Below are 13,408 nucleotides of genomic sequence, written 5' to 3'. Positions count from 1 at the left end.
CACTCATTTTTCTAGACGGGCTGCATTCCATTCATAGGTGAGGAGTTTCGCATGCTTTAAACTGACAAAACCTGCTGACTATAGTAGATTACAGATATTTCCACCATGCAAAGAGATCACAAAAATCAAAAGAAAATGCCCAAGTTCCCACATTTTCTCCCTCCCAGAACTGTCTTCAAAGAGCTATCAAAGCTGTTCTGATGAAAAGAGGATTTGAACTCATTTGGGCTTCAAAGACGGCAGGAGTCATGTTCAACATCAGCTCAAGCTGCGCGTTAGCAGATTATTTTACACAGTTATGTAATACAGCCGCTGAGCTGCCGTAATAGGGTTAGCAACATTTAAAAGATTAGCTCATCAATAAGTGAACATTATATTACTTAAATTTCTGTTAATGAATCAATTAAGTTAACTTCATCCATTCATTCATTTTCTTCCGCTTTTCCGCATCCGTGATGTGAGGGCAGCAGTCTCAGGAGAGAACCCCAGACTTCCCTCTCCCCAGACACTTCCTCCAGCTCCTCCAGGGGGATCCCGAGGTGTTCCCAGGCCAGCCGAGAGACATAGTCACTCCAGCATGTCCTGGGTCTTCCCCGAGGTCTCCACCCAGTGGAACATGCCTGAAACGCCTCTGTAAGTAGGCGTCCAGGAGGCATCCGAAACAGATGCCCGAGACACCTTGGCTGACTTCTCTTGATGTGGTGGAGCAGTGGCTCTACTCCAAGCTTCTCTGGGGTGACAGAGCTACTCAACCTACCTATAAGGCCACCCAGCGAAGGAAACACATTTCGACTGCTTGTATCTGAGATCTTGTCCTTTTGGTCACGACTTTTGTAACTTAATCGTATTTTAAATTTACAAATTTAAGTTGATTAAACAAACAATTAAGTTGTTTCAACTTAATTTTGTATGCACTGTTCACACTTCAGGTCAAAAATGAGCCGCCTGCACTAAACCTCTAAAATAAAGCTGATTAAGCTGATTAAGAGATAAAGCACTTTATTTTCCATCGTCAAATCTATTTTGCACGAGAAAACAACCTCATCTTCATCATAAACTCTGTGAATGTCTAGGTTTTTCCTCATCGGTGTGGAGATTTCATCAATGTCTGATTTGTGGACAACACTCATTTTTTAGTGAAGTAAAGGGTTTGATTTCTAATGCTTAAAAATATATAAGTGTAAAAAGTGTTAAGCAAGACAATATTCACAAAAGGTAAAGCAATTTTATATTGTGCATGTGTGTGTTGCAGCAGTATATATATATATATATATATATATATATATATATATATATATATATATATATATATATATTATTATTATTATTTTTTTTTTTGTAAAAATTATTTTATAAGACAACCTGTGTCCTGTATGCATCCTACATGAATATATGAAAATAGTCAAAGTGTGCAAAGTTTACAGAGACAAGATTTTCTTCAAAATGAATTGATTTTGATGTATCATTTAATTTGGTATTTTGCATGATATTAGAATTCAGCTTGAATAAAAAAGTGCAAATTAAAGACTTACTGAATATAAAATAAAATTATTATGTTAAATAGGCAAGTTAAGGTAATTAGGCAAGTTATTGTATAACAGTGATTGGTTTTATAGACAATTGGAAAAAAAATCCTTAGGTGGCTAATAATATTGATCTCAAAATAGTAACATTTTTAATACTGCATTTGTTCCAGTCAAACTAGAAAAAATAGGACTTTCTCCGTAAGAAAAACATACATGTTAGAGTAAATACTATGACAATGTCGTTTAATTATTTGTATTAATTATTTGTTTAATTATGTCTATTAAAATCACCTGAAATATTTGAAAAAGCATGATAATTTCACATGAGGGTGAACAATTTTGACTTCAATTGTATCTTAAATTGTTTTTAAATTGTTTCAAATTCCAGATTTTCAATAGTTGAATTTTAAAAGTATTTATACATTTTTTTTTTTATAAATCTCTATTTAAAAACAAAAATGATCATATTGTTGTACAGGGTCACATACTTACAATGATGTGTATGTGGACAAACTGCATACCACTCAACCCTCCCTTTTTTCCTGGGATTTTTCTGTATTTTACAGTTCTATCCTGCCATCATCCCATAAAGGTATTTTCCCGTATTTCTCCCTTATTCCTTATTATGGTGGGCATATCCCTTATATTCACATATATTGACAGGCTTGACATATCGCAGGATAAGCCATAAGACACAGCAGTTGCGTGCATGGCTGAATAGTCTATAGTCCAGTCATCACACCAACATTCTGCATGTAAACAAAGCTGTTTGTGATGCCAAACAAAGAAATTGCATTTCTAGCAGTGACACTGAGCACTCATCAGAACCAACTGAAAGCAGGTTCTGTAAATAAATGTCCATGATTTCAACAGTAAAAAAAACCTTTAAAAATCTGTAACTTGGCTAACAAAGTTCCCTTAATATAAACAGTAAATCACTGTTTATTTCCCAGAATTCCCTGCATGACCTTATTTGTTAAATTTGTTTCCCCATCAGTTATGTACATTTCTTTAATGTTACATCTAATGTTGATATATTTATTCCATTCCTTTAATTCTATGTTTTTCACCATTATGGTGTTTAGTAGATGCATGAATAACATCGAGTGACTTCTATATAATAGTATGTTTCTATTTGTTTGTGATGAGCATTGGCTAACGTTTTCATCAGCACATGCTTATGGTTGTGTTTTTGTCTGTGTAACAAAGGAAATGAAGTGTAGATGTTAGTACTTCAAAACAGTGGTGTATTAGCACTATAAATGAATAAAATACGGTAGTTTACTGTAAAATAGATTTAGAGATTTTTTTTTTACAGTATGTGCTGTTTTTTATGGTAAAATGCTGACAACCATAGCTTTTTTATCATAAATTTAACTGATTTCATTTATTTATTTATTTTTACAGTAAGGTTTGGGAGATTAAATGACATTACCTTTCATTCTACCTAAAGTTATGCTTACAAAATAAACTATATTTAGTTATTTAGCATTTTAGTCGAATTATTTCTTAGAGGTCTTTGGTCAAAAAAGCCCACTGTGGAATCTATACCTCTACTGTCAGGTCTGTTTCTGAAAAGCCATCAACTGTTGATAATATACAGTACATTTGACTATATACCCACAAGACAGAGCAAGATAATACTAATTTAGACTACCTCCCATCAGTTAAACCATAGAAACCAAAACCATAACCTGATAAACCATAGACATCTCCATGATGATGACCTAGTGATGACATCACAAAAGAAGTTGTGTTTTGAGCCGGACTGTTTCCACAGGGAAACTTCCCGAGTTAATCAGTACAGGGAGCGAGAGAAAACGCACTTTAGTCCACGTTAGAGAAGAACAGAATGGAACTTGTCATCAACACACACACACACACACACACACACACACACACGCGCGCGCATACACGCATGTGCAAACAACCCTCATCTGCCCATGGCACAAGACAGAGTAAACAGCACACAAGACTGGAGCTCCACAGTCAATATCATTTCAAAACCACCAGCAGGAGATATAAATGACAGACGAGATAAAAACAAATGATGCGTGTTCGGTTGTTGTGGAAAGAAAGAAAGAGAGGAAATGAAAGAAAGAAAAGAGGAAAGAAAAAAAGAAATAAAGAAATAAAGAAAGAAAGAAAGAAAGAAAGAAAGAAAGAAAGAGAAGGAAAGAAAGAGAAAAGAAGGAAAGAACTTAAGAAAAGAAGGAATGAAAGAAAGATAGAATGAAAATACAAAGAAAGAAAGAAAGAAATAAGGAAAAGAAAGAAAGAAAGAAAGAAAGAAGGAAAGAAATAAGGAAAAGAAAGAAAGAAAGAAAGAAAGAAAGAAGGAAAGAAGGAAAAGAAAGAAAGAAAGAAGGAAAAGAAAGAAAGAAAAAAAGAAAGAAATAAGGAAAAGAAAGAAGGAAAAGAAAGAAAGAAAGAAAGAAAGAAAGAAAGAAAGAAAGAAAGAAAGAAAGAAAGAAAGAAAGAAAAAAAGAAAGAAATAAGGAAAAGAAAGAAAGAAATAAGGAAAAGAAAGAAAGAAAGAAAGAAAGAAAGAAAGAAAGAAAGAAAGAAAGAAAGAAATAAGGAAAAGAAAGAAAGAAAGAAAGAAAGAAAGAAAGAAAGAAGGAAAAGAAAGAAAGAAAGAAAGAAAGAAAGAAGGAAAAGAAAGAAAGAAAGAAAGAAAGAAAGAAAGAAAGAAAGAAAGAAAGAAAGAAAGAAAGAAAGAAAGAAAGAAAGAAAGAAAGAAAGAAAGAAGGAAAAGAAAGAAAGAAATAAGGAAAAGAAAGAAAGAAGGAAAGAAAAAAAGAAATAAGGAAAAGAAAGAAAGAAAGAAGGAAAAGAAAGAAAGAAGGAAAAGAAATAAGGAAAGAAAGAAAGAAATAAGGAAAAGAAAGAAAGAAAGAAAGAAAGAAAGAAAGAAAGAAAGAAAGAAAGAAAGAAAGGGAAAAAACACTGAATGAAAGAAGGAAAGAAAGACAGACAGAAAACATTGACAGTGGCATTGCTTCTTTACAATGTAACAAGTTCCATATCTCATACCATTTTATAATAATCACTAAAGTTTGTCTCAGAAAAAAAAATGCTGATAAAACTGCATAAAAGTATAAAATTGCTGAAAAAAAAGAAAAAAAAAGTCTCCCTCTCAAATTGGAATGGTTAAATAGATTCATTCAGTCATTTTATTTTCGGCTTAGTCCCTTTATTAATTAGGGGTCGCCACAGCTGAATGAACTGCCAAACTACTCAGCATATGATTTATGCGGCGGATGCCCTTCCAGCTGCAACCCATCTCTGGGAAACACCCATTCACCCTCATTCACACATACACTACAGACAATTTAGCTTACCCAATTCACCTAAAACGCATGTGTTTGGGACTTGGGAGCACTCGGAGGAAACCCACGCCAACACAGGTAGAACATGCAAACTCTCTACAGAAATGCCAACTGACCCAGTCGAGGCTCAAACCAGCGACTTTCTTGCTGTGAGGCAACAGCACTACCTACTGCGCCACCATGCTGCCCAGCAAAAAAAAAAAAAAAAAAAGTTATAAAAATAAATACATTTAAGGTATCCCTTGTGAAAAAGTACACTTTGATATACTGAATTAAACTAAAGTGTAATTGAATTTATTTTTCGATGAGGCTTATGTGTCATGTTTTTAAAAGCTTTATCCTGCATGGGATTTGACAATAGCGAAAAATAAAAGCAAATACAGCGTCTGGGTCAAAATTTGAGATTTTTATTTAATGCCAAAATCATCCGAATATTAATTAACAATCAAGTTCCATGAAGTTTCATTCATTCATTCATTCATTCATTCATTCATTCATTCATTCATTTTCCATCGGATTAGTCCCTTATTTTTCAGGGGTCACCACAGTGGAACGAAGCACCAACTATTCCAGCGTATGTTTAACACATTGGATGACCCTCCACCTGCAACCCAGTATTGGGAAACACCCATACACCACTCTTGCATTCACACACACACTCATACACCACAGCCAATTTAGTTCATCCAATTCACCTATAGCGCATGTGTTTGGACTGTGGGGGAAACCGGAGCACCCGGAGGAAACCCACGCCAACGCGGAGAGAACATGCAATCTCCACACAGAAATGCCAACTGAACCAGCTGAGACCAGTTTTAAACCATCAAAACATAATATGGATAATTGTAATTGTATTAATTAAAAGCAATTTTGCTTTTAAAAGAGTGTTCAATGACATTCACTATTTAAAGATATGAAGTATAAGTGCACATCCAACAACTCTCTGACAAATAAAAAATGCTTTTCTTACTTTCTTACTCCAAATGTCTACAAATTCTTAATCCAATTTCATTCAAAAAGCATTTTCCAGACAAGCAAAAAACATTGTCTTATTTTCAGAAACAATAATTAAAAATTAAGAGTTTTTTCTCTTAAAACAAATTAAATAATCTGCCAAATGAGTAAGTATAATAACCAAATTTCTAAGTGAAAACACAATTATCATACAAACCCCTTTGGCAGATTATTTTGCTTGTTTCAAGGAAAAAAAAACTCACTTAATTTCGACTTTTATTTTTGACAATATTTTCACTTATCTAGAAAACGCTTCAAGCATTTCAAGAATTAATTTTATTAGGAACAAGATTAAAAACTCTAAGAAAAGCACTTCTTGCGGTGTTAAACAGTCACAATTGTAAAGGAGCTCATACATAAAGCAAAGCCGATCAGTTAAAGGACAACGCACATGAAACCCACCTCCAACATGACAGCAGCAGCAGCATTTAATGAAGATCCAGTCACAGCAGGAGCACACACTCTTACCACCCCTCATGACCATTCACACACACACACGCATGTCTCAACACTGCGAGATCTTCCTGGATGACTGAGTAATTACACTCATTCAGCCTGACTTTACTTCCACAACAGAGAGAGAGAGAGAGAGAGAGAGAGAGAGAGAGAGATGTGGGTGGAGCTACAGAACTCTCTCTCATGTTTCACTTTCTGCCCAGACAAAGAGAGCAGTCAGTACGTTAGATGTGATAATGTGGATCCATAACAATGTGTCCAGCTGTAGTATGTAGGCATGCAAGACACACTACAAAAAAGCTTTTCTTAAGAGTTTTTGTCTTGTTTCTAGTCCAAATATCCAAAAAATAAAAAATATATAAAATAAAAAATAAATAAATAAATACTTATAGGTCTTGTGAAATTAAAATAAACCTTTTTTTTTGAGATGTTAGAATTAATCAAGCGGCAACCACCCGCTCTCCCTCAGGAAGCCAATACGGAAGTAGCTAAAACTGCAATTCATCCGAAATTCCACTAGTCCTGGCCGCTCCTGGCTCCAAAACAGAGCAAATTTCAATTGAGCCCACTGTTAGAATGGCCAACTTTACAGCAGAAACAAAGGTGTTTACAGCCTGGTACAAAAAAAGATTTTGGTTAATACAGCTAATATTACCCTTCATGACAACTGTGAGGGGGTGAATTTTGTTATAACTCATCCGTTTCCTTTATATTAAGTTATATTAAGTTTGCATAATTAAGGGGCGTGGCCACTTGAGTAACAGCTAGGTCTAGTTGGTCGCCGTCACGTCACCTCAGCTGAATCCTGCAGGTTAGCCACTGAACTCGGCATATTTATCGTATTTCTGTGTTGTTTTATGTGGCTTTACACAGTCAACTGCCTTTTGGACTTGTTTCCTACAATTATTAGATGGCATGGCATGCTGAGTGCACTTAATTGTGCTCACAAACCATTCACGTGGCCTCCATTTCCCATTTGAGTAAAGTTATATACTTATATACCATCTCTATACATGTATTTGTTTTTATTTAAGATCATTTATATTTATATTTAGAGCTGTAATGCACTCCAGAATCTGTCAGATTGATTAGCTGTAGGCTCTAGAACAGTCATCTGAAGCGTTGTCATACAGTGTTAAGCTGGATTTCATCAATAGTCTTACAGTAACTAACACAGACTATATCTGAAGTGTTTGGAAGTAATTCGCATTTTCCTTCTGTTGAAAAACGTCATAAGAACAATACTTAGTGGCTCAATGTATTACAGCAGTGTTTTTAAAAGTCTAAACACTTTATTGATATAGTGTACAACCAAGCACAAGTGGTCAGAACACAACCGAGTCACAGGTGATAAAGTATTAAGCGTTCTTCCAAAGTAAAGTGTGTCTGAACCAGGTCCAAGCTAAATGCCAGCAGGTGTCTGTAGCTCCGCTCACTCTCCGCCTCTTAGCCCTTGTTTGGTATCCTGCCGTGGGTGTGATGACGCGCGAACAAAATGGCGATGGTTGGCCGCACCTACTTGTGGCTTCTTTTTCGCTCTTCAGAAACCTATGGGTGACGTCACGGATACTACGTCCATATATTTTACAGTCTATGGTATCAATATGTCAAATGTAAGAATATCTATAAGTGCGCTCCAAAACAATGACACAGTTTGCATTTAAAAAACCCTGGTATATACATCCAAAGCTTGGCGTTTGTAACTTCTGCCTAGTAATGCACTCACACCTAACACGGGTGAAGCATTAAGTGAGAGTGATTTACATGTTAAGTCTTTTTAAAGATGCGATAGACATCTTGTGGCGAGTTGATGCTAATGCATGCAAATGATGCGATTCCAGCCAATGACATACTGTGAATTGAGCTTGCCTTAGTAGCGGCCATCATCCAATCAGGAGCTTGCTTTAGTATTGGTCGTTATCCAATCAAAAGCTTGCTTTAGTATCGGCCGTCATCTAATCAGAAGCTTAATTTAGTAACACCATTAACCAATCAGGAGCTTCCATTAGTAGCAGCTGTCATCCAAACAGGAGCTTGCTTTAGTAGTTCCATCGTCCAGTCAGTAGCTTGGTTTAACAGTGGTTGTCATCCAATCAGGAGCTTGAACTAGGAGCGCTGTTGTGGAAGTAAAGTCAGGCTGAATGAGTGTAATTACTCACCGTCATTTAGACAGAAGCTTGCTTTACTAGTGCCATCGTCCAGTCAGGAGCTTGCTTTAATAGCGTCTGTAATCCAATCAGGAGCTTGCTTTAATAGTGTCCGTAATCCAATCAGAAGCTTGCTTTAGTAGCAGCTGTCATCCAAACAAGATCTTGCTTTAGTGGCGGCCATCACCCAGTGAGGTGCTTGCTCTAGTAGCAGTTGTCATCCAATCAAGAGATTGCTTTAGTAGCATCGGCCATCCAATCAGGAGCTTGCTTTAGTGGCATGGGCCATCCAATCAGGAGCTTGCTTTAGTGGCATCCGTCATTCAAACAGGAGCTTGCTCTTGTAGCAGTCGTCATCCAATCAGAAGCTTGCTTTAGTAGCGTTCGTCATACAGTCAGGAGCTTGCTCTAGTAGCGATTGTCATCCAATTAGGAGATCATCATCCAATCAGGAAATTGCTTTAGTAGCATTCGTCATCCAATCAGGAGCTTGCTTTAGTAACGTTCATAATCCAATCAGGAGCTTGCTTTAGTAGCGTTCGTCATCCAGTCAGGAGCTTGCTCTAGTAGCGATCGTCATCCAATCAGGAAATAGCTCTAGTAGCGATCGTCATCCAATCAGGAGATTGCTTTAGTAGCATTCGTCATCCAATCAGGAGATTGCTTTAGTAGCATTCGTCATCCAATCAGGAGCTTGCTTTAGTAGCATTCGTCATCCAATCAGGAGCTTGCTTTAGTAGCATTCGTCATCCAATCAGGAGCTTGCTTTAGTAACGTTTATAATCCAATCAGGAGCTTGCTTTAGTAGCGTTCGTCATCCAGTCAGGAGCTTGCTCTAGTAGCGATCGTCATCCAATCAGGAGATTGCTTTAGTAGCATTCGTCATCCAATCAGGAGCTTGCTTTAGTAACGTTTATAATCCAATCAGGAGCTTGCTTTAGTAGTGTTCATCATCCAGTCAGGAGCTTGCTCTAGCAGTGATCGTCATCCAATCAGGAGCTTGCTCTTGTAGCAGTCGTCATCCAATCAGGAGATTGCTTTAGTAGCGGTTGTCATCCAATCAGGAGCTTGCTCTATTAACACTGTCATCCAGTCAGGAGCTTTCTTTGATAGCAGCAGTCTTTCAATCAGGAGCTTGCTTTAGTAGTGGTCATCATCCAATCAGGAGCTTGCTTCTGTAGCAGCAGTCATCTAGTCAAGATGCTTCTGAAGGATCTGATGGACCCAGAAACGGAGCTGACCCACAATTCCTTTCAAATCCCACAAAGCACAGCTACCTCTCATGAAAATCCATGTCAGCTGTTTTGCAATGAAATGGGAGTGATTTCAAGTCTGTTAAACTGAGTTTAACGCACAAATGAAGCAAGCAAACTCAAAATCTTCAAGCGCCTAATTATGCACGATTAGCGCAATTTACTTGTGCAAGGCACATCCAGTGTGAACGCCCCATAAATGGATCGACATTTTTTTTTATATCACCTATCACATATTTCAGCTTCTCATCAAATCTGACCAATCAAATGCTCTCTAGTATCTGACATGTCCCGCCCCTTTCAAGATGCTTCTCATTTGCTTTTCATTTTACATGCGCTTGATCAAACACTCTCACTGTCAGAGCTGTGATAAAAACCAAATGCTATTGGCCAATTTTTGAAGGGGAGGAGCTAATATAAGTTCTAAAGTTCCCATTTTTTTTTAGAAATTTGGACTTAAAAATAAGAAAAGCTCTCTTTTTTTTTTTTTTTTTTTTGCTGTGCACCACATGGGTCAGTGATCTCTCCCTCTCCCTCTCCCTCTCTCTCTCTCTCTCTTTCTCTCTCTCTCTCCGAAAGCACTTGAATAGGAAACTCAATGAAAAGGAAACATTCCCATGGAGATAACACTAGCTGAACTTCTGAACTACAGCAGAGAAGAAGAAAGGTTTACTGAGAGCTGAAGCTTATCTCAGAGTGAGTAGAGATTGTTGTGACAGCAGGTAACTCTGTTATCAGGAGACATATGTGTGTCATAGTATAGTACAGTATCTCTGGAATTAACATAACTGTACTGTACATACCTGTTTCTTAATAATGAACTGAGTGTGCCTAATGTACCACATGCATCTCTGATTTTCGGTGTGCATGAATGTATAAATGTTTTTATTTACGATAGCATACAAACTGTATAGTGATGAGAAAAAGTGCTTGCCCCCATACTCATTCCCCTTAATTTCTCCAGCCACAGTCAGCTGATTACTGCCATAGCTGTTCACAATAATCATATAATTCATAGCAAAGAATAAGTGCTGTTATTTCTATCCAATCAAATTGCACACACACACACACATATACATATATATATATATATATATATATATATATATATATATATATATATATATATATATATATATATATATATATACAAACACACACACATATATATATATATATATATATATATATATATATATATATATATATATATATATATATATATATATATATATTTTGACAGATTGACCTCAAGACACAAACTTTAGTGTGGAAGCACTAAAACTGTCCAAGAAGATGCAAAATCATTACATGTAGCAGCCGAGGTATGGTTTAAACTACTGCATGTCACTGGTGGGAAGATGAAGTATGTCTGCTTTACGATGACTTAAATCTGCAAATGACCTTAAACAATGACTCAATGCACTACAGAATGTTACGTTTTTAAACACATGCACAAACTGCATGTATTCTCTTAGTGGTGAATTGGTTTGCTGCACCAATTGCTGGATGCTTGCAGCTTGCTAGTCAAGTTTTAAAGTAATTAACATTAACATGTCACTTTTTAGTATATTAGTTTACACAGATTTCGAATTCACATGTAAACGCATAAACATTTTTTTTTGTTGGCTTATTGTAGGTGCATATAACTTATGTGTTCCCACATAAAATTAATCCTACATTTTAAATGTATAGTTCATGAATGGCAAATACGTAGATGAACTTGCATTAAAAATACCCTAAAAAATGGCACAGGTGTAAGCTAAATTTTTAATTTGCAGGATATAAGGTGGAGTACATTTCTCACTCCTTACTACTCTTGAGTACTTTTAGAGGAACTACTTTCCACTCATACTAAAAAAAGGAGTATTTGCAAAAGAAACTAAAGTTGAAGTCATAATTATTAGCCCCGTTTGATTTTTTTTTTTTAACAGAGCAAGGAAATTTTCACAGTATGTCTGATAATATTTTTTCTTCTGGAGAAAGTCTTATTTGTTTTATTTTGGCTAGAATAAAGGCAGTTATTAAGTTTTTAAACACAATTTTAAGGACAGAATTATTAGCCCCTTTAAGCTATTATTTTCAGTAGAACAAACCATCGTTACAATCAATATCGTTTTACAATAACTTGCCTAGTTACCCTAACCTGCCTAGTTAACCCAATTAACCTAGTCAAGCCATTAAATGTCACTTTAGGTCGTATAGAAGTGTCTTGAAAGATATTATGTATATTATATAATATGTTGAGAAATGTGTCTCTGTTAAACAGAAACTGCGGAAAAACAGAAGTCTAATAATTTAAGGAAGCTATTAATTCAGACTTCAACTGTACATGAGTGACCATAAACATTTCTGTTATTACTGTTCATTATTTTTGGCTACATGCAAATTTAAAAGAAAAATGACAATAGACCCTAGCCCTAACTCATTACTTCTGTACCCTTATTTAGTCTTAAATATACAACGTTATATAAATGATACTAATGTGTTTACCAATGGTTGTGTATAAGCTCAACGTTCAATAAAACACAAAGATATGTGACTACCATATATAGATTTTTTGTTACTGCATAGGAACCTGCTGCAGTATCTTATACAGTTAAAGGCTTATTTTGGGGGTTTTACCCAAACCACCTTCATTTACACTCACATTCAAATCCCGTTTGTGTCCAAGAATTCAAATTATACCAATGACAACTTTGTCTTCCACTATAGACAAAATAAGCACCTTTGTCAAACCTCAGGAACAATAGTTTAGTAGTACTTTAAAGTATTTGCGTGAACATCTAAGTAAAAAGGGCATACAGAGAGCATACACTTAACAAAAAAAAACTATATTTGTTTACTAAGAGGATCTGAACATCATGTCATCAGCACACTGAGACAAACATACTAAAGCAGTGAGGAATATCAAGAGCTTTTGGGAGTTTGTACCCTTTATAGTTGACGGAAGAAAAAATAATATGAGAATGACTTGAATTATGGTGCCCTCTAGGGAACACAAACTGTAATCTCAACATGGTCACAGTGTACTATAGGCCTGTCCCAATAATACAATAACACAAATATTTGACCATTTGATTTGTTTCTGGTGTTTTTAAATGTTTTAGTATAAACCTCTGTGAATTGAATGATGTTCATTTTATATCAAGATTTTAAAAAATCCTTCAACTAATAGAATAATGTTAGATTTATTTTGTTAGAAGGTGAGCAAAGTTAACTATACAAAACTTACATAAGAGTTTTTTTTTGTCTAGTTTCTAGTTCAAATGTCTATGTATTATTAAATCAAGAAGCATTTTTTTTGGCAAGTAAAAAAAAAATCTTGTTTTGAGAAATAATAGGGCAACATAAAGTGAGTTTTTCCCTTAAATCTGCCAATATATACACAGTTGAGGTAAGAGTTTTTAGCCACCTGTTTTTTTTTTTTTTGTCCCCAATTTCTGTTTAACGAAGGGAAGATTTTTTTTCAACACATTTCTAAACATAATAGTTTTCATAACTCATTTATAATAACAGATTTATTTGATCTTTGCCATAATGACAGTAAATAATATTTTACAAGACAATTGTATACAGCTTAAAGTGACATTTAAAGGCTTAACTAGGTTATTTGGGTTAACTGGGCCGGTTAGGGTAATTAAGCAAGTGATTTTATAACGATGATTTGTTCTATAGAC

General features: G+C 35.4%; 1 protein-coding gene across 13 annotated transcripts in view; it reads right to left on the bottom strand.

Moving 5' to 3' along the window:
- Positions 1-13,408, bottom strand: part of kalrna (kalirin RhoGEF kinase a) — a 273,633-nt gene that overhangs the window by 50,937 nt on the left and 209,288 nt on the right. For 2 of the 13 annotated variants that reach the window (XM_009304455.5, XM_073912399.1), the window contains exon 1: positions 6,275-6,406. The exons of the other annotated variants lie outside the window; for them this stretch is intronic. In XM_009304455.5, coding sequence (XP_009302730.2) covers positions 6,275-6,356 — 82 coding nt within the window. In that variant the 5' untranslated portion in view covers positions 6,357-6,406. Of the gene's footprint in view, positions 1-6,274; positions 6,407-13,408 lie in introns of those variants that run through there. 13 annotated transcript variants of the gene reach the window in all.

The sequence above is a fragment of the Danio rerio genome, chromosome 9 (assembly GCF_049306965.1).
Source record: "Danio rerio strain Tuebingen ecotype United States chromosome 9, GRCz12tu, whole genome shotgun sequence".
NCBI lineage: Eukaryota > Metazoa > Chordata > Actinopteri > Cypriniformes > Danionidae > Danio > Danio rerio.
The sequence above is the reverse complement of the archived record's forward strand: the minus strand, read 5'-3'. Positions and strand labels throughout refer to the sequence as shown.